This window comes from Microtus oregoni, unplaced genomic scaffold (genome assembly GCF_018167655.1).
Source record: "Microtus oregoni isolate MIOR12 unplaced genomic scaffold, Mior012 000008F_ref0000371, whole genome shotgun sequence".
Lineage (NCBI taxonomy): Eukaryota > Metazoa > Chordata > Mammalia > Rodentia > Cricetidae > Microtus > Microtus oregoni.
This window is the reverse complement of record NW_024543067.1, coordinates 19,440,393-19,462,745: the sequence shown is the minus strand read 5'-3', so window position 1 is coordinate 19,462,745 and position 22,353 is coordinate 19,440,393. Positions and strand designations below refer to the sequence as shown.

General features: G+C 41.7%; 1 protein-coding gene across 2 annotated transcripts; it reads left to right on the top strand.

Annotated features, from left to right (window-relative positions):
- The first annotated feature begins 1,433 nt into the window (after positions 1–1,433).
- Otud6b (OTU deubiquitinase 6B) lies at positions 1,434–17,574 on the top strand. Of its 2 annotated transcripts, XM_041657556.1 has the most exons (7): positions 1,443–1,625; positions 2,193–2,344; positions 4,768–4,848; positions 9,721–10,033; positions 11,701–11,762; positions 14,524–14,630; positions 15,322–17,574. In XM_041657556.1, exons 1-7 carry the CDS (start codon positions 1,544–1,546, stop codon positions 15,404–15,406), a joined length of 882 nt encoding a protein of 293 aa, XP_041513490.1. In that variant the 5' UTR covers positions 1,443–1,543; the 3' UTR covers positions 15,407–17,574. The 2 variants fall into 2 exon arrangements, with proteins under 2 accessions (XP_041513491.1, XP_041513490.1); XM_041657557.1 differs by lacking the exons at positions 14,524–14,630; positions 15,322–17,574 and adding an exon at positions 13,979–14,506 and having other exon boundaries at positions 1,434–1,625.
- Positions 17,575–22,353: the final 4,779 nt, after the last annotated feature.

The window sequence follows — 22,353 nt, the reverse complement described above, 5'->3', positions numbered from 1 at the left end:
ACTTAATCTTTACTCTTCTGTTCAGTAATTTGTAAATCATCTTTAAAATTAAATATGGAAATTTGTTGCTTGTTTTTGTAAAATAAAATAAATTTAATAAAATTGAAGTTGTTTTCATCCCCCCCCCCCCCGCCTTTCTCCAGAGCTTTCATTCTTTACTCCATTTGCCATGTTACTCTAAACACCACTAATGACCCAGTTTCAGTCTGGGTGAAAAGCTATGAGTGAAGTATCTTAATTAGGGCCCTTAAGGCTTCAAAAACTCAGTATAACAATCACATTATTTTTACAATTTCAGTTGAATTATTTTTCAGCAAAATGAAATTAGAGTGTCACATGACACTCTACACAGGTAATAAAAGCGCAACATAAAATTATATTAGTTAGTGCCTCGTCCTTACTATTGTACTTGCTGTAGAAAAGAAGTAATTACTACCACAAAAAAACGGTGTTGGTGTTGACTTTCAACAGAAATTCCTCTTTGGGTTTTTTGAGACAGGGTTTCTCTGTGTAGCCCTGGCTGGCCTGTAACTTGCTCTGTAGACCAGGCTGGCTTTAATCCACTGCTACTGCCTCCTAAGTGCTGGGACTAACGGGTGCTCCACCACTGCCCTATTTCCCAATTGAGTGCATGCTAATCAAAGGTAGCATCATCTTCAGGAGAGACCACCAGAGAATATTAACATACCTGACTGTCTTACTACAGTTGTACTCCATTGGCAATGTGTCTGCTTATCTGCACATCATCTGACCTTAATCACTGAATTAAAGTCTTATCATTAAACGTGGCCCCTGCATTTTACAACACTTAATCCTTTTTATATCTCTCGGCCACCAGTTTGTCCGTTTCAACAGTAGGAATTTCTTAAATTCCTCGGCTTTTCCCTTTTTTATGACGTTGCAAACGAACAAAAACCTCAATTCTCTACAGTACGATCGATGCAACGTAAGAGCCCTTATTGAAAACAATCCACGCTTTTATTTATTTTGCTTTTTCGAGGCAGGGTTTCTGTGAGTAACAACCCTGGCTGTCCTGGAACTCGCTCTGCAGACCTGGAACTCACAGAGATCCCCCTGCCGCTGCCTCCCGAGTGCTGGGATTAAAAGCCTGCGCCACCACGGCGTAGCTCACCTCAGGCTTTTATTAAAAACTTAAAAAAAAAATTCAGAATGTTTTCGCAAAGAGTACAAACATTTGTTTCAAAGCACAAATTGAAAACTGAGGAGAAACCTCGTGACGCCATCTCCGCGCGCCTCTCCTCGGGGCCAATCACCGGGCGCGCTGCTCGACGTTGACGCGACCCCGGAGCTCGGCGCATGCTCAGTCGCGGCAGCGCGGCTTCCGGCGCGCTCGGCGCGCGCAGGCGCCCTGAGCCGAGCCGGCTTCTCCCGGGTTTCAGTGGTTTAGCCCGGGATCCGGAGCCGCCTCGAGGCGGGGCTGGGCCTCGGCGGCGGCCAATGGCGCCCCTAGTGAGGGTGGAGGCGTGGGAGGTGCCGGGCCGCCTGCCGTACGCGGCTGGTGCTGCGCTTGTGCCCGGTCGTCATGGAGGAGATCTCGGCGGAGGAGCTGGACGATGAGGAGCAGCTGCTGCGACGGCATCGCAAGGAGAAGAAGGAGCTGCAAGGTGATGGGAGAGGGCCGGGAGCTAAAAGGAGCTTGGCGTCGGTCTTCGTGCGCCCGGAGGGGCCGCCGGCACGGAGCCCGGGCTTCTCCGGCTTCCCCCCCGCCTCGCTCGGGCCCCCATGTGCGGTCCTCGGAGGCGCCCCCTGGGCGGCCTGCAGCGGACCCCGAGCCGGTGCCGGCCTGTGCTGCTGTGTGATGCGCCCGGAGACCGAGGTCTTGGACCTCCTCTGTCCCCTTCCCACTCCTGACACTTGGCCTCAGTGATGTGATCTGAATCGCTTCACTTTGTCCAGACGGCCACAGAAGAGACAGTAGAGAGGTGGAGATTTTATAATCCACAGCTGAATATGAATAATGTTTTTTTTTTAACTTCATTTTGTCCTGTCAAACGAAATCGATTCAGAGTTTTGTTTATGAGGTGTGTGTTGGGTCTCAAGCCGCATCCGGGCCTTTCTCTATGGTTGATTGTTGTGTCATGACTGATTGCTTCTGTAATTACATTGCGTTCTATAATGACACCTCTTTACCTTCCCGGGACTCTGACACGATGGTTTTGGTAACTTTTTAGCCAAGATTCAGGGAATGAAGAACGCTGTTCCCAAAAACGACAAAAAGAGGCGCAAGCAGCTCGTTGAAGATGTAGCTAAGTTGGAGAGAGAAATGGAGCAGAGACACAGGGAAGAGCTGGAGCAGTTGAAACTGGCTTTCGCGGACAGTAAGGTATGGGGAACGCCGCTTGTCTCTGAGCCTTAGGAAAGCTGCCTGAACTTGGCGAACAGCTTACTTTGTGCATCCACAAGACTGATGGTGGAATCCAGATATGCAGCCACACCCACCCATCACAGTTCATCATTATTAGTTTTTGAGACAAAATGTTGTGTAGTTCAGGCTGCCGACCATCTGGCTTTGCAGCAGAGGAGGAGGATAACCTTGAACTTCAGCTCCTACTGGCTGGGCCTCACAAGCCCTGGGATTACAGGCATGCACCACCACAGCTGGCTCTGTTTTCTTAGTATTTTGTGACCGGATTGGTTTATTTATTTTTTTAAGGGAGAGCAGCAAAGAAGCACCTACTTACTGAACCCAGTGATGTATAAAGTGTGCTAGAGACGGTTTCTCTTGAGTCAAAGCTGGAGGACTAGACTGCCTGCCCAGGATCACTGCTGGATAAGATTGTAACCTCTGAAAAGTTACTTACTCAACCTGAGAATAGATTTCTCCACATACGGCACAGTGACACAAATGCTTTTGTATATGGTTACAGGTTCCTATAGAAACCAAACGGGCCAACAGATGGGAAGTCATATTTAAGTTATAAGAAGTGCTTTATGAACCAGTTGTAAGGAATGGAGTTTTACAGATGCTTCTTGTGTAAATGGGAGCATGCTAACATGCATCTCTTCAGTGCCTGTCATCCTACACCCAGTATATGTCAGTATGCTGTTAACTGTTACCGGGACAGCCAGGGCTACACAGGGAAACCCTTTCTCGAGAATACAAACAAAACCAGGCCCTTTTTAGACTTTATGTGATAATAGTAATCTGTTGTGTGGGTTCTGAATATGAAGAGTCATATATTCTGCAGTCTCTATAGGAATTTCTCAGCTCTATGTACGATCTCATCTTGTGTAAGTTTTCATTCATTTTTGTTGCGTTGACAAGAGAGGAGTTTCTGTGTGTCCATTTACACAGGGTATTAAGTACAGTGTCAAAGTCTTTAAATGCGTTACCCAGTCATGTTCCTGGCATTCCTTACTGTTAAAATACTTTTATCTCCAGCCTGGCATGGTGATACATTTCTATAGTCCCAGCACTGAGTACACAGAAACAAGGAGGTTGTGAGTTTGAGGCCAGCCTCACAGCAAGACCCCTATCTCAAAAACCATCAACAGCAACAGAACGTGACAAGAAAACTTTTGTCGGGGCTGCCAGTATAGCTCACCAGGTTGGGCGTTGGGGTGCTTGCTGTTAGGCCGGATCATCTGAGTTCTGTCCCTAGAACCCACCCTACATGGAAGAAAGAAAACCGACTCCCGTAGGTTGTCCTCTGACAGCCACATGCTGTTTTGGCTTAGGTGCACATACGCACACAAGTAAGTGTTAAAAACAAACGTGCTATTTTAAGTGCTCTGTCACGGGAGCATTGTGCTGTTCCTGATTGTCTCCCTGTGCTTTCTAGAAGCAGGGTGTTTTGTTTGCTCTCTTAGGCCTTCAATTCCAAGATTTCCAAAGAGACAGAAAAGTTTGATTCTTGACCATCACTACCTGCCAAGATACAAATTCTTCAGTCTGCCTTAACTGCCCTCCTTTTCATTAACTTAAACTTGTTTCGTCTCCTCAAATCCAAATTCTGTTTTTTTTTAATATGGTGTGAATTTTGGCAGAATCAACAAATCAAAAATAAACTAGTGAAGAAAGGATAGAGTCAGTGAAGTTGTTCAGCTACTTGAAGTTTATCAGATGTTGATAATTTTATCACTTGGGCATAGTCTTTGGAGACTTGTGCATCTGTTTCCGATGCTTTGAGTTTTAGATATTTATCATACTAGAAGCTAGCTTGACTTCCAGTAGTGAAGTACTCGTGGTTATTCAAGTAGAAGACCTTTTCTTTAGCAATGTTAGCATTTGAATTTTAGGGTTGAGTATAATTGTTTATGATGTTGACGGTCTGTAGCTAGAAATAGCTAGAAATTGTCCAGGTGTAGTCTCAAGATTTAGCGCTCATTATGTTTTGTCTAACTGACATGGGGAAGTGACTCTATAGTCACCTTTAAGAACATAAAGGTAGTGATGAGCTCAAATTATATTTTATATGTCAGCATTCATGACAGGTGCTCTGAAGTGAGAGTAAGGTATTTAGAGTAAGGGAGTAGGTTCATGAAGGACAGAGGTATGTAGGAATAGCCTTGTCTTTGGAGAGCTATGAAGAATCTCGGCCATTTTACAAATTCATCTGTGGAAATGGAGAAACATGACAAAACCATGCTATCTAATACTGTGTCTAGTGTTGCTGCTCAAACTGGAAGTAAGGGATTGGGACCACTTTAAATTTTCAGAAATAATTTATAGCCTAACACTTGAAATAAGTTAAACTTTTCTTTATTAATCTTTCTTCTTTTTTTTTCCAATGTTTTTTCCTTCAGATAGATTCTGTCGCTGTTAACATTTCAGACTTGGTACTTGAGAACCAGCCACCTCGGATTTCCAAAGCACAAAAGAGACGGGTATGAAAGTCATATCACCAAGTACATAAGCTAGTGATCAATACTTTCTTCGATGGTGTATGAGAAAAGATTAGAAAAACATGGGAGTTCCTTGTCTAGGGACCTGAACTAGTGTCTAATAAGTGCTTGTCATATAGCAGCTTCTAAGCTATTTATATTGATATCTCATTTAGTCCTGACAACAATCCTGTGAGGTCGGATTTCATTTCCTTCCCTTCTAAAGAAGACAGGTATAAGACAGTGAAAATAAGAATGTCTAGTTTGTAGTTCTTCTAGAAGGGGAGGATTGATTGTTTTTTTCTTAGACAAATACATTATTGTGAGCTTAATTTAGATGTTTAAGAGACTGAGGTCATATGACTGATGCACAACCCTTTTTAAAAATTAGTGCTCAGAGGGCTGGACAGATGGCTCAATGGATAAGCCTCAGACCACTCTTAGGCAACCTGAGTTCCATTCCCAGCTTCTTTGTGAGGCTGCCCACAACCATCTCTAAGTCCAGCTCCAGGGAGACTTGCTGCCTCTGGTCTCCATGTGAACTTGCACTCACATGCACATACCCCAACATACGCATAATTAAAAAATAAACTTTAAAAAATATTTAAAAAGTTAGTGCTCGGGGTGAAGTGAAGATTTGAACTTAGAAATACAATAAAACATGCAGAGACCCAGAGTTCTCAGAGAATTATGTTGTTATTTATGTAATGGTTAATTATACTAAAAATTCAGAGAAGGGAAACTTCTCCTATTCTCATGACTTTGCATTCAGTTTCAATAGTACATAGGGGAAAATAGTACCTACGTTATGGAACTGTTATGGGTGTTAAGGAATAGCTTGGGGCCAGGGCCATTAATACAAGGCCTGGAGAACTCATGTTAGCAAATGGTAGCGTGTTCACCTTTTGTGTGTGTGTGTGTGTTTACCATTTTAAGTATATCATAGTCTTAAAAAGTTAGGCCCGATCATGAAAGCTATGTTGCAAATAGTCAAACATACCATATTTGTATGGAATTTACTCTTGATTGATGTTGCCGTTGTGGATTTTTGAGGAATGTCTTAGTGCACGTGCTGTCTCGAAGGGTCGCTCTAGGTCAGCTTCCTTTCTGATAGCCGTTCTTTCTGTCACTTTCCTGCTGTACGTCAACACAGGTGTTCTGTGTGCCAGGAACAATTTTAAAAAATTATTTGTATTTATTAATTGCTTCATTTATTAGCCTGTTTAATTGTAAAAGCCAAAGCTGTAACTCCTCTGTTTGTCAATACCTGTTTATCCCTACCTAGATTTATTGTCCTTAAAAATTGGTTATGTCTCTCCTGTCTGAACTTAGTACATTTTCCAATTATACTCTGAGCAGTTTAGTAATACTGATCGTTTACTGCTTTATCACTTGGCAGAGAAAATTGTCCCAGTTTATTACGTTGTTAGTCTTTGGACGTTTGGAGCAGAGAGCTCTACACATTCACAGTGCTTAATGGAATGGACCCTGAGTTCAGAATGGGCAAACTTTACATCGGGTTCTTTAGAATTGTTCTTATGACAAAGCACCAAGGGTAAAGGTGCCAGTTAACCACTGGTGGTCCTTTTTGGTAGAGAGACAATTCTGGAAGAAAAGCACAGCAATTTTATGGTGATTATCGTAAGACTCTTGGACTCTCTTTTAATTTGGGGAAACATAGGGGCATTTTATTAAACTCAGGAATTTGTGGATGGCGGATAGTGTTGCTTGCTGCCTACCCTGAGGATGTGAGTTCAGTCCCTGGGTCCCACATGGTGGAAGTAGAGAAGCTGCTTCAGATCACTGCCTTCCCCACACCAAATCACCACCCCCCACACCCACCAAATCACTGCCCCCCCCACCAAATCACCCCCCCCCCCCCGCCGCCAAAAAAAAAAAAACAAAAATAAAGGTAGAAATAAAATAATTGGCTTCCAAAATAAGGAGTTTGAGAGGTAGGATGAAATCTAGTTTCTTTATTTTACAAATAAGATCAGACCTCGGTTATCTCAGTGAGAGGGGAAGTATGATGCAAACGTGGGCTAGAGCCCACATCAGCGAGGCTCTAGTTTTTCTCGGCGTGCTTGAGTTTCATGCTCTTGTCTTCCATCTCTCTTTTTTTTTTTTTTAAAATTAAGACTTTATTTCCATTCTGTCTCAAGTACTGCCTTTGTAGAAAAGTACCTAATGTTGGAAACTCCCACAGAGACAAGAATTCAATGGATTTCCATTTGCTTTTTAGTTATGAAGCAGATCATTATGCAAGAGAAGATAATGATAGAAATTAGTATTGTAGAGACTTAAAACTTGGAAGATAGGTTGAAGTTTCATTCTGTCAGTAAATAAAAGTGAATGACTCAGGTGCCATCTGCTCCCACCTTGATTCTGGTTCAGGGGCCTGCGTAGCAGGTGTTGTCCCCCGTCCCCACTGTGCTCTGAGCAGCTGTATGGCCTTTGGAAATCTTTCTGTGTGCTGTTTCCTCAGAAGAGGAAAATGGGGGTTCGGATTAGATGATGTCTAAGGTGCTTGTTCTTCCTCTCCCCACACTGGTTTTAGTCTTTTATAAAGTGACAGTGCCCCCTTGTGTAAGTTTTTATACCCAGGTGCACGCTGCGGTAAGCATGCTGTTCTTGTTATGTTTAAAGCGTGCTGGTTCATGTTTTGTTAGTGAGCTGTTACTGCTCTTGTTTGATTTGAACTAGCTGGCACACCATGGCAGTCATTCAGTTTATGGACTTGTGCTTCTGTTCTGCCTCGGGATCGAAGACAGCGTGCAAGTCCATACCTTTTGTTAAGATTGCTTTACCATTTTTTCCCCTCTGTAATTTACCAAATTAAGATTTGTTTAGGGTTTTGAAAGATGATTTAGTAGTCAAGAGCACTAGCTGCTCTTCCTGAGGACCTGGGTTTGATTCCCAATCCAGGGATCAATCATCTGTAACTTTAGTTCTAGGGATCTCTCTCTCTCTCTCTCTCTCTCTCTCTCTCTCTCTCTCACACACACACACACACACACACACACACACACACACTCGTTCACACACACCACCCCAACCCTTTTGGTTTCTGGGAACTACATGCATTTGGTGTGTAGACATACATGGGCACAAGTATGATACTATACAATACAATAAGGCAAATTAAAAAAAAACATTGCAAAAATTTAGTGAGTTTTTTTTTTTTCTCTTGAAGGACAGTTTTCCTCCAAGTGCATAAATCCACCCGTGGTTGAGATTAGGACGTAGTAAGAGCACAGTGATAGCCTCCAGACACCCTGTCCTCCCGTCCAGAAGGAAGCACAGACGCTGGGATTGTGTCTCAGGTTTAGTGCTGTTTTAGCGCCTACAGTATTTGTTAATGACAGACCTGTCTCTAGCCAGCAGTCTCACCTCTTGATGCTTTCCTCTCATATCCTAGTTCTGTGAATTGTTCTTCGCCGTGAAACATGGGTGCTCTCTGTCTTGTGATTCTTACTAGTTCAACTATTGGGGTGTTTTCCTTCCCCCCAATTTCCCACTGCACTCTGTAAGACGTCTTGTTGATGTCGCTGAACCCTACAACATGCCAAGATATTCAGTCATGGGAAAACCTCAAGAATTCCTATTTCCTTGTTTAAGAAAGCAAATTATACTGTATAAAAAATAATGTCATTTCTGTTATAGAGGATACGCCATATTTTCTGTAATTGTATTATGTTTATTACAGTGCATAGAAGAATAATCTGGGATGATATGTACCCAGAACTTTAAAGAGCGCTAGGATTTAGAGGATTTTAGTCTACCTGTAGTACTTGAATTATATGTAAGCAAGCTTTTAAAAGATCTTTGAGCTTATTAACTCTATGTATGGGTGTTATATCTACTTTAAAAAAACAGATCAAAGTAGTGTTGGCAGAGTCATACAACCTTGGGTTATTCTGGGTTTAAATAAGATTCTGTACTTTAAGGCTGAGAACAGTTGGACCTTTTTATGTTTTTGAGATAGGATTTTATTCGGTAACCCTGGCTGTCCTGGAACTCACTCTGTAGACCAGGCAGGCCTTGAACTCATGGACATGCACTGTTACACTCAATAGATAACTAAATCCTAAGATTGTAATTTGAAATCAACTAGTCAAGTTGTTGACATGTTTTATTTTATTTTTTTTAATGTGCATTTCTATCTGTGCAAGGGTGTTAGAAGTCCTGGAATTGGAGTTACAGACAGCTGTGAGCCGCCATGTGGGTGCTGGGAATTGAACCCAGATCCTCTGGAAAAGCAGGCAGTGCTGTTAACCTCTGCGCCATCCCTTCAGCCCATGTTGACATGTTTTTAAATAGACTTTATGCAAATGCCAGTAATCCTAACACTTGGAAGACTGAGATAGGATGATGGAGAGTATAGCCTAGCCTCAGCTACCATAGTAAGACAGTGCCTCAAATAAGTGAACAGAAGATAAGCAGAGTCCATAAGAGGGTCTCCTTTTGCTTTTTCCTTTTCTCTCCCTTCCCCTCGTCGCTTCTCTGGTCCTTTCTGGTCTTTGCTCCCCCCCTCCCGTTTTGTTTTGTTTTGTGGGACAGGCCGTCTGTCACATGCAGGCCAGTCCAAGCTGTCCTCAAACATGTGATCCTTCTGATCAGCTTCCCTAGTTGGAATTGTAGACCCGTGCCACTGTAGCTGGCTTAAGACGGGCTGTTTTATGTGCTGGTATAGAGTGAGGTGCTGGAAACATGGGCCAAATGAACGAGGTGATTTTTCCTCTAATGGTTGTAGTCAAAAAATTCTGCAAATAGATGATTAAAATGGCAATGCTGTAGGAGAAAGAAAATGGCAAAATGTTTCAAAATGTGAATTCCTGATAATTATCAATTAACTGTCCTATATTCTTGTCCTAGGAGAAAAAGGCTGCACTGGAAAAGGAGCGGGAGGAAAGGATAGCTGAGGCTGAAATTGAGAACCTAGCTGGAGCCAGGCATGTAGAGAGTGAAAAACTCGCTCAGATACTGGCTGCCAGAGAATTGGAAATCAAGCATATTCCATCTGACGGCCATTGCATGTATGGAGCGCTGGAGGATCAGCTGAGAGAGCAGGACTGTGCCCTGACTGTGGCTGCCCTCCGGAAACGCACTGCTGAGTACATGCAGAGCCATTCAGAAGACTTCCTGCCCTTCTTAACAAACCCCAGTACTGGGAACGTGTATACTCCAGGTAGTTCAGTTTTCTGCCCTACATTTTCTCGTGGTTCTGGTTTTCAAATCAAGTGCTTCTTGGGTATGGCATGTAAGACCTTTCTTGTGAAGAATAACGATCATTTAAATGTAGGCAAAATTATTTTCTATAATTTGAGTAGATGCAATTATATCTTACTTTATCTCCTAAGTACTTAATTTTGTAGTTAAAATATGTTAATTGCTATATGTAAGTCATTAAAAAAATAAAATAGTAGTAGAATTAGTCATTACTGAAAGGTGTGTTAATTCATGTTTAACAGAGTTAGAGGGAGGTGAGTTTTGATCAGTGTTTGTGAGCGCAGGTGCAGGGCTTCAAGGCCATGAGTAAACAGTGACTGGAAAACCCAGTCATGCTCAGGGAAGTAGCATGTTGCTTTCAATAAGCTGTAGCTAGGAAGGTTACTGCTTAAGGAAAATTTGATTTCACAACCCTTCTTGAACAATATTTCCTTTTTAAAAAATAAATTGATAATTAAGAAACAAGTTTTTAAGATAAAGTAAATAAAATTCACAGCACAGTTTACAAACAAGGGTGAGAACAAGTCAGAATCTGAAAGGGACTCAGGGCTGTTAATACGGAAGATCATAGTTGTGGCACTGTCTGTGGCTGTGGCCAGGAGGGTGATGCAGGCTGACTTCCCTTTAAAGGGAGTCTGTCCTCCATGGAGGAAAGTAGAACGGACAGAACGGACGGGTGAGCATGGGCAGTGGAGCTGGCCGTCTGTGGTGACTGAGGCCTGAGTTAGGTCCCCAGTGTGACTTCATTTTTACTGAAAGGCATGGTATTTAGGTTTTTGTTTTTTTAAAAATGCAGACTTAATAACAAGAGATTATCACATGGGGCATATTTTTCCTTTAGTTCTCATAACTTTTGTTCCCTTCCTTGGACAGGAAGTATGCTTGGCCCAATTTTGTGTGTATGTATGTTTTGCCTACATGTATGTCTGTGCCCCTTGTGTGAGCCTTATGTCCTTGGCATAGTTAAGACCAGAAGATAAGGTATCAGATCATTTGTAACTAGAATTACAGGCAGATTGAGCTCTCTCATGGATGCTGGGAATTTAATCCCAGGTTCTCTGGAAGAGAGCCACCTGAGCCATCTTTCCACCTCATGTAGCCGTTTTACTGTGCTGCATTTAAAAGTGGGTGTGCACACTAGTGTGCCTCTTGTAAACTCAGAGATTGGGTCTTCTACTTCTTCAGAGACTGAGAAAGCTCTCTTCCCTGTGCTGAAAGTGACACAGATAGAGACATGTAAGACGACAAGCTGAGAAACCCCGGGAGGTCGGACTCGATCGGACTTCCACGCTCTGTAGGCTCTTATGGTAGCCTAGTTATAGAAAGGCTTCTTGTTTTAATCTTGTATGGCATTTTGCATGCAACTTTGGCTTTAGAACGCTTGTCAGAATAGTGAATTGGCTGACTCTGAGGAGTCCTTGCTTTAGATGATGAGAGAAGTCAGTTAAGAACGTGTTTCTCTGGGTCCCAGATTGAGGTGAGAAGTAGAACTGTTTCACTCTTGGATAGAAAGATGGTGGGAAGTTGGGGTGGTATATTTCATGTACTACTGGGGAGTAGATTTCACTTTGAAAGGAGGGGATACAGAAGGGAGATGATAGTGATATTCCGATGTCTTCTCTACAGAGGAATTTGGAAAGTACTGTGATGACATTGTGAACACCGCGGCGTGGGGAGGTCAGCTTGAGGTAAGTGCGTATTGTCACAGTGCTGGTGGGTGCTAAATTGTTTGTGAACCCCACCGGTAGGTTTCACAGGCTTTCAAATAAAGCCAGTTTCTATTTGAAGATGCCTTTTCCTTTCTACATTTGCTATTTCTCTACTGACATTCTTGTGTGTGAGATTAGACCATGCACTTTGAGTAAGTGAAGCTCTGTTTCATCTTACATAGCCCAGTGTGGGATGTGTGACTTACAGAGGCTGATGTCGCATTGAGTGTTTTTATTCAAATGTTTCTACAGCCAACGTGTTTGATTTTCCTGTATCTTAAAAAAAGAAAACACTAAAATGCAGACTTACTTGATGTGGTGGTACACACGTGTAATACAAGCACTTGAGATGCTAGCCCGAGTTACATGGACAGAGAGATCCTACTTCACCAAAAACAAAAATTGTACATTTTATTCCATAAAAGTGAATTTTAATCTAGTAGATCATGTTGGAAAAATAGCTTCTTGACAACAGAAATAGAAATGAACCAGGGGGTCAGGCTTATTAAGTGCCTGGAATCCCATCACTAGGGAGGCTGAGGCCAGAGGATGAAGAGTTAAGACCAGCCTGGGATATGCAAAGTAAAAGTTTTATTTTGTATAAAACTTAGTATAACACATTTGTTAAAATTATCTGTTGAATTCTGTTTGTTAGTATATTACTTGAAGGCAGTAAATTGATGTTTTTACATTGTTGTATAAGGAAACAAATATTCAGACACACATAGAAGCTTAATATGACTTCCTTAAGATCTGATGTTTGAAGTTACTATTAACCTTGCTTTACATAAAGCATGCAGTTAGGCCTGGTAGTGACGCCAGTGCGAGGTGTAGAGAAAGGGTGAGGCGGCCAGTCCTGGGCTTATGGCCACACTTTCCCTTGTGCCTTGGGTGGGCCACCCAGCTTCCTGACCTCTGGTTTTAAACGACTCAGTAAGAGCCCTCATACTTAGTCGAATGCTGTGACATTAAGGTAGGGAGTACATGATTCACGAGAGTTTGTGAGCTAAGGTGCCGGATGAGTGACGCCAGCAGTGTTAGTGTTGTGTGAAGGTGACTGGTTCTCACCCCTCGGCTGCTATTTGAGGGCGAGACACAGACATGGTGCTGTAGTTGGACCTCTCCACCAGAGGGAACTGTCCCCATTCGCTTCTTCTGATTAGGCATTCTGCAAATGTTGCACCAACTCTGATGACAGGAATAAAGAGACTTGAACTACTTTAAAAGGTTCACGAAGTAATTTGATGGTATTGGAGACTTGTTAAATTGAGATAATTAAATTGACAGTTTTTAAAAATGTCTTTGGAAGGCTCTTTGCTCATTCATTGCCTGTGAATTCCTTTGAAGTACACGTTGTTCTCACAGTGGGATAAATATATATTGTTGACCGAAGCCGAGAGAAAATACTGTAGTGTGTGCACATGATGCCACCTCACCGCTTTTCAGTCAGAGGAAGACTCAGGCTGTCGGGCTGGTGCCTTCTCGCTGTCCCTGTTGCATGGCTTTTTGAAGACATTGCTTTGTGCACTATTCTGTGCTAGTTTAAAAAAAATAAAGATAATATCTTTCAAAGGAATATTTTCAAAAGAATATGGGATTTTTTTTTATTTTTTTATGTAACAGAATCCTTTTCATGTTCCTGAAGTGATTTTTAACATTGGTTAGAAACCTCCTAAAGGGTCTGTGTGTTCTTGGTGTAGCCTTTGTAATTGGGCAGATGCATACATTAGGAGTCCACGTTGGAAGGCTGGCAGTGATGGAATCAGCTTCCTCAGCTCCACAAGTTCTGTTCGGCCCAGAGAAGTCTTTCAGAATCCTTTCACTTCAGATTCCACGTGTTAAGTAACAGTAAGGGCTGTGGGTGTGACCGCTCACACCTGTAACACTAGTTCTCCTGCGGCAGAGGCCAGCCTGGTTTACATAGCAAATTATCAACCAGCTGGGCTGCATGGTGAGACCTGTCAGAGCAACATCAAGAGACAACATCCCCCACCCTCCCGGCAACAGAACCAAAACCAACTCACTAGTATCAGCTTCATGAAGTTACTATGAAGACCAGATTAATTAATTCCCATAAAGTATATGCATGATTGTAGTGTTTAGTCGTAATGTGTCAATGGCCATTAGCGTTTTTATTAGTGGCTATTATTCATTAGACTTTAAATTCAAGGTTATATTGTGTGTTATAAATTAAGACAGTACAGCATGCTGACCAGAGGAGATTTCACCACCGTCATTCTCATGCACACCTGTTCCTGCTGAGGTTCCAGAGCAGCTGTTCTTGATGCTGACCGCTTCAGCCTCGTCCGAGAAGCTTTGAAAAGTGAACCTTGTGTTTTTCCAGATCCTATTCCCTGTCCTTTGGCTGGTAATGGTTTGGTCTGATGCTTAGCCACTAGTACTTAAAAATTGTATCATGATGAAAATGGAATGTTTTCAAACCCAGAGATGGTGTAATAATCAGTCCACCCTTCACCTGCTTCACCACGTTTGACATTGGTGTTTTTACAGAACTGTTGTGTATCCCAGGCTTGAGAAACTTCTGCCTTTGATATAATCTTTTTCTTACTTATGTATGTATTTACTTTTAGATTTTCATCACTTCAGCAAATGCTAAGTACCCGCTCACCCGAGGCCCTGGTACTGTTGTGAACAGAGCAGCTCACCCTTGCTCTGTCTGCTGTGTTCTGTTTGTACTTCCAGTTCTGTTTCCCTTACTAATCCATTGTTTCCCCTATAGTTAAGAGCTCTGTCTCACATTCTACAAACACCAATCGAGGTACTACAAGCAGACGCTCCTCCTATTGTAGTTGGTGAAGAATATTCGAGGAATCCTTTAGTACTAGTGTAAGTACCTAGGAAAGTTTACTACTGTATTTTTCATAATTAAGACAAAAAGGGATGTGAAAAGATTTTAGGTTGTCTATACTGACTAATCAAAATGCTATAATTAGCTAAATTAAATCTGCTTATGTTAAAGGCAGTCAGAACTAGAAAGCATCAGAATGTATAATTTACATAATCGCTTATACTATTTATCTATTTTTTGTATGCACTAAGAATAAAGTCCTTTCAAAAGGCTATAAAATTTCAGCACTAGTTTTGTGTGTTTGCCCTGATTGATGTCAACTAGGTTTTAATTAGCACAAAGTGTGGGATCATGTTGTGAATGTATTTGTATGATCGAGAATTGGCTCCTCACATTCAGTATGGAGGGTTTATTTCTCCAGTTTCGTGTGTGTGTGTGTGTGTGTGTGTGTGTGTGTGTGTGTGTATTTGCTATTCTTAGCAGTAATGGTTTCAACTTCAGTGAAACTTTAAGCTCATCAAGCTGCCATCTCGGTGATTGGACGACTACTTGCTAACTGGCAGCACTTGGGACACGATGTTGTGCTCCGTGATTATGCTCATATATCAGCTAATGATACCTTTGGATTGGGACATTCAGGGTGCTTAGTTACGGATGTCTGTATGCTGTATACATTTGCACGTAGTAAATACCTCCTGAAAATGACTCATTTTTTTTTCCCCATTTTAGGTACATGAGACATGCATATGGCTTAGGAGAACATTATAATTCTGTCACACGGTTGGTGAACTCGGCTACTGAAAATTGCAACTAGTTTACAAAATATAACACTATGTTTTATAGAGTGTGCCAATCTGCATATTCCTATCAAGTGCTAGATTGTTGCAATGTCTCTGAAAAACACAGCTACCTTAAGTCAGTTTTATGAGTGAATAAGCTTGCTAACAGGCTTTTTAGAAATCCGTTGGATTGATTTTAACCAGTGCCCTCTTAGTGGCATTTCTAGAACTTAAAGTAAATCGTGGAGAACATCATAGAACAAGGTGTTAACCTTCTCACTAGTGAGTATTAGTTATCCAGGACATTCTGATTTTGAATAAATTTTTTTTAAATTTTGGCCCTACATATTTATATTTCCAAAGTGAGTATTTGATATAATTTTTCTTAAAGTATGGAGATGCCTTTTCTGTCATGGTAGGACTGTATTGTGATGTCAGCAAGTTTATTAATGCTTGTGAATGAGCGTGATCATAGTAATTTTGGTATCCTAGATCAGCAAGGTGAAGCTTGTTTACGTAGCACATCTCTGCAGCTAAGGAGAAACGACTTAGGGATTTTTGAATCCTTACATGAGAATCAGTTGAATTCAAAGGGATTAAAGAAAATTAGTTGTAAATAGGTGTTCACTGTGTCCATTTTCAATCTTTTTTTTTCTTGAGACGGGGTTTCTCTGTAGCTTTGGAGCCTGTTCTGGAACTTCTTTTTAACAAATAGGAGATTTTCCTTTGCTATGTGTATAGCTTTAAAAACAATGACTTCTACATTGCTGTTTTTCCAGCTTGAGGCTGGAGTTATTCATACCTTTATTCTCTTCACAACTGGTAATTTTTACATTTTCTCCTTCTCAGTGGCTCTACTTTTCCTAGAGCCCTTTTCCCCTGGGAAGTACCCAGTGGCCTCTCCTTCCTCACTGTGCAGAAGGGTCACAGTCACATTCTCCTCCCGTTGTCCCTGCCCCAGTTTGTCCTAACAAGATCTCCGCTGTGCTCGCTCTCTAGGATTCAGAGAAAGCCTTGGCTGAAGGTTTTCTTGCTCCAGGTTGTGTCACTTTTTTTCGCTCAAATGTGTGATTATTATATTGTGTGTGCAGGTAAAGCTGAGGCCACTGTTGGGGAGCCGAGCTGAAAACCAGTGCAGCACAGTTCTCTGTGGACTGACTTAGGTAACTAGGGTTGCAGCTCTCTTCTAACAGAGTTCTCTGTGCGAGAGTTGTACCACACACGTGTCTGCTGTGCTGTAGCCCAGCGCCACGGCCTGGGGCACAGCTCCAGTAGAGCCCTTGCTTAGAGTGCATGAGGCTCAAGGCTCAATTTCTTGCACCAACAAACAAATTTATGAAAATGAAACTTTTTGGTTTTATCTGTTTTTTTTTTTTTCCCAGTTAGAACTATAAGAAGATTGAGCATCACGTTTATAATATTTGGGCTTTTGATCAATCAGTGTATACTGTCTGAGTAAATAAAATGGGCTTATGATGTTAAAAGCAGGAAACACTAGCAGGCTTGGCAGCAGGCAAGTCAGGACTCTGAGTTCATTCCAGCCGACAAGACATCGTCTGCCTCCTGCACAGTGCCTGCTTTGTAACTGCTGATCTGTTTTTTTCCTTTGAAATTTACAAAAGAATGAAGTTGTAAATTGATGCTTTGAGTTTATCTGAAATAATATCTTCATGCTAAAATATCAGCATTGACAATTAACAAAGCAAAATATTGTGAAACTTAGTTATTGCAAATTCCATTTTCAACAAAGATAGTCTAAAATAACTCATTAATGTTTTGTTGTTTTGATAAGAATTTAAATGTACTTAATTATGTATTTCTGGTTTTTGTGTATATGTTTTATTTTAAAATGGCCATTGTATTTATGAATAAAGTGTATGGCCACCTTCTACCATTGTAGCTTTAAATAAAAAAAAAAGTCTTTTAAGAATGGCAGATGCTAATGTAAAAGCAATGTGAGAATTACGTCTGCTGCTGCTGCTGGTCTAACGGGAATCCCACAAGCTTTCTGTAGTCCTCATTGGAAACGTGTATGTCAGAATTCTGGAATTTGTCTTCAGCCAAGAGTTTTGTCCACTTACATATGTTTACAGCCTATAAAAATATAAAAAGTAAAACAAAGAATGTGTAACTATTATGAGCAAGGTAGCTTTGCTCATGTTATCTGGTATTTGCCAAAAGAATAAATGATAAAGGAGTTGAATCAACTTGTCTATGTTCACATTGTCATTTTTTTTAAATAGTTTTGAAATTTAGAATGAAACTCATTCTGTTTTAGATCTTTACCCAACCTTTATTTTTATATACTGAGAGTAATACCGTCAGATTTTTGTATTTAAGGGGCTTTATAAATATATGAGCATATTACTTTACCTAAAGTAAAGAGAGTGACGGCCAGCTGAGCTACTGTTAGAGGTGGGGGGGGCTTAGGACACGCTGGTCAATGGAGGGTACTTTGGGTCGTAGCTTCTAAGAACACTGGAAGATTCATGAGTGTTTTTTTTAAAAAGGGATTTTCATTCATAACAAATTAATAAGAAAATTCCTAAGAATGGGAATCAGCAAGAGGCACTTGTGTGCTGGCTGGTGTCTGTGCAAACTGGTTCCTGCACATAATTGCTAGTACATTGATCTGATTGGCATGAACCAGTGAAGGGCAGATCAGCTGACTGTTGGGAATGTAACTCATGGTTTCATAACTTTAACTTGAGTTTTTACCATTAGTTGAGCAAATGTGGTTTTTTTTTCTATTTGTTTAATGCATTTATTCTGTCCTGATTTAAATCTTATTTAAAAATCCTCTTCATCTTTAAACTCCGGTAGCATCGTTTCTTTCCCTTGAATCCACTCATGTTTTCTCCTGACTGAATAACCTTGTTCTCACTTCCCTGAATGCTCTACCTGCTTCACCTGCTTTCCTAAGTTACATGGACCCTCCTTTGGCCATGTTCCTAGACCTCACACCAGGACTAGGTTGGCTGATGTTGACTCTAGTGAGGGCACACAGAACTAGTTACTAGGTTGACTGATGTGGACTCTTTCTAGTGCCTGCCCACTGAGAACTAGTTACTAGGTTGGCTGATATTGACTCTTTCTAGTAACTGCACACTGAGAACTAGTTACTAGGTTGTCTGATGTTGACTCCTCCTAGTGCCTGCACACTGAGAACTATTTACTAGGTTGTCTGATATTGACTTTCTAGTGCCTGCACTCAGAACTAGTTACTAGGTTGTCTGATGTTGACTTTCTAGTGCCTGCACACTGAGAACTAGTTGTGAGTAGAGATAATGTGTAATTGTGCTCGCTCACAAAGAGTGCTTTCTGCCTTACTTATTTTTCTTTGGTCTTTTGGTCATTTGGAAGGGAAAAAGGAACAACATAATTTCTATTTGCCTTTTTCAGGTATCCCTACCCTGAAAATCCAAAATTTAAAGCTTTGAGCATTGATGCCATAGGTAGAACAAGCTACCCATTACACTTTAGGTTTCATGCACACAAACTTGAAGACTACAGAAGGTCTGTATGATAGATATGAAGCATAGGTGAATTCATACGTGCACACAGGACTCATTCTCAAGCTGACTATGTATGGGCCAACAGTGCATAATTCTGAAGAGCCTGATATCCAAAATTTCAAAAGAAGCCTCAACCTGAAACATGTACCTATTACTCTACTAATGAAGACAGTGCCTGATTTTAATGAATCTTCACAGTTTAAAGTGTCCAGATCAAATATATTAAGTTATTAAAGCTTTTTTGATTGCACATAGAAAAGATTAGAGGCCAGTGAGTTGGCTCATTGGTCACAGTGCTTGCCACAAGTCTGAAGAGTTGAGTTTGATCTCACATGCTAGAAAGAAGAAACGGATTTCCACAGGTTGTCCTCTGGCTTCATGTGTGCCACACGAGTTTAAAATAATTATTTCAGCTGAAGAACATCATTGCCTTTCTGGAAGACCGATTAGTAATGTGCTAAATTAGGGTCATTTACCAGTCGGTCTCTTGTGATTTTTCTGTGTCACCCTTGTTTGTAGTTTCCGCAAACACAATACTGCTGTGGGGATAAATAGGAACTCCAGAGTGTGAGTTTGTAAGAAATAAAACGACCGTGTTAAGAGGTTAGTTGCTTTTCAATTTGTGTTCTTTATTCCGTACCCCTCGATCATTGCTAGAAACTAGGAAGCATTTATTTACTTGGCAGTGACCTCTTGGTGTTTGAACTGGCCAATTCTTTGTTATAGGGGTTCCCTTGTGCACTTAGGATGTTTATGAGCATGCCTGGCCTCTAGGCATCAAATACTAATTGAACCTTCTCTTGAGTTGTAAGAACCAAAAAGTTCTCACTGGGAACAAAATCTCTGCCTGCCCAGAGTCACACACTCTGTCACAAATGCTGCCATTGATATTGTAAAACCTAAGGGAATCTGGAACAAAAGTTGAGCACTTAGCCACTTTTTTGCTCTTCATGACGTTGGCAACTGCAAGATACCGGGGTGACTGGAGCATGGGGCAGTGGGTAACATTGCTCTACAGTAAGGAAGAGGATGACGGCTTGTGACCAGCTTGGTTTATGATTCGAAGCCCCTAACCTGTGGAATGGTGCCACCCCTGCTTCCCCACCTCAGTTACTCTAGAAGTTTCCCTAGAAGCGTGCTCAAAGATTTGTCTCCTGGGTAATCCTGGATTTTGTCAAGTTGACATTATCACAAGAACTGTAAAAACTTAAGTGTGGGTAAAGAGATGGCTCAAAGGTTAAGAGCACTGGCTGCTCTTCCAGAGGTTTTGAGTTCAATTCCCGGCAACCACATGATGGCTCACAACTATAATGAGATCTAGTGCCCTCTTCTGGCATGCAGAAATATATGGAGGCAGAATGTTCTATACATACTTTCTGTGGGACAATGGTCTGTATCCTGTCAATTATATTTTAAATAAACACTGATTGGCCAATAAATAGCCAGGCAGGAAGTATAGGCGGGGCAACCAGGCTGGAAGTAAAATCAGGGCAATGAGAACAGGAGAATTCTGGGAAGAGGACGCAGTCCGCAGTTGTGACCGGGCCACAGAAGAAGCAAGATATGACTGCCTTGCCAAATAAGGTAGCGAGCCACAGGGCAAACATAGAAAAGTATAATGGGTTAATATTCAGGAGGATGCCTATATGTTTTTCTTTGGGTTCTCCTTATTTAGCTTCTCTAGGATCCCTAATTATAGGCTCAATGTCGCGATGAAAGGAGACACAGACCCACATTGGAGCACTGGACATAAACCTCAAGGTCCAAATCAGGAGCAGAAGGAGAGAGAGCAGGAGCAAGGAACTCAGGACCACAAGGGGTGCACCCACACACTGAGACAATGGGGATGTTCTACTGGGAACTCACCAAGGCCAGCTGGCCTGGGTCTGGAAAAGCCTGGGGTAAAACCGGACTCTCTGAACATAGCGGACAATGAGGACTACTGAGAACTCAAGAACAATGGCAATGGGTTTCTGATCCTACTGCACGCACTGGCTTTGTGGGAGCCTAGGCAGTTTGGATGCTCAACTTACTAGACCTGGATGGAAGTGGGGGTTCCTTGGACTTCCCATAGGACAGGGAACCCTGATTGCTTTTCGGGCTGAGGGGGGGGGGGACTTAATTGGGGGAAGGGGAGGGAAATAGGAGGCGGTGGCGGGGAAGAGACAGAAATCTTTAATAAATTAAAAAAAAAGAAAAGTATAATGGGTTAATATAAGTTGTTAGGGTTAATAAGTCTGAGCTAATGGGCCAATCAGTTTATAACTAATGTAGACCTCTTTGGGACTTAACTGTGGGAACCAGGCAGGACAAAAACCACAGTCAACACATAATAAATAAATCTTTAAAAAAAGCTAAGACCCTAAGCAATAGAGGAGAGGGGGCCCCATCTTGACTTGCCCTGTAGTCAGACTGATGAATATCTTAAATATCACCATAGAACTTTCATCCAGCAACTGATAGAAACAGAGGCAGAGACCCACATCAGAGCACTGGACTGAGCTGCCAAAGTCCAGTTGAAGATGGAATAAAAATATGAACAAAGAGGTCATGACCATGATGGGTTCACCCACTGAAACAGTTTACCTGAGCTAATAGGAGCTCACCAACTCCAGTTGGACTGGGAAGGAACAAGCATAGGACACAACTAGTCCCTCGGAATGTGGTTGACAGTTGCATGGCTGGGGCAGACTGCGGGGCCACGGGCAGTGGCACCAGAATTTATCCCTACTGCACGTACTGGCTTTTTGGGATCCTATTCTCTTTGGATGGATACCTTGCTCAGCCTAGATATAGTAGGGAGGGCCTTGGACCTTCCACTAAGCAATGGACCTTACCCTCTCTCAGGATTAGATGGTGGTGGGGTGGGAGGATGTGTGGAGGGATAGGAGGAGGGGAGGGAGTGGGAATTTAGATTGGTATTTTTTTTAAAAAAAAGTCTAATAAATTATCAACAACAAAAAATCAAACTCACTCTTCTTGGAGAGGACCAAGTTTCCTTCCCAGCTCCTAACTGCCTGTAACTCAGCTCAAGGGTCTTGGTCCTCTTCTGGCCTCAAAGAGCAGCTGTCCTCATGTTTTCACATGGGTGTGCATACATTTGCATAATTTTAAAATAAGTGATCATAGAGCCTCAAGGTTTCCTGGGAAACTATCATTTCTGGAAAGAAAAGATGAAGGTAATATACCTAGCATTTTAGCATATTTTGTGAGATTTATATTTATGAAAACGACTTTTGTTTGTGTTTTGATCATTGGGAAGTGAGGCACAACTGTAATCTCTTGGAAAACTAAACTCAAGATAGTTTACAAATCGTAACTTTGAGAGGCCAGGGGAATGAAGGTGGTCAGGATGAGTAATACAAGGTAAAAATTACAGCTGTTCTGTTTTCTTAGCTGATACCTCAAATTTTCATGTACTTTTAGAAGTCTTAATTGATTTTTAGAGAGGTTTACTGGTTTAAATA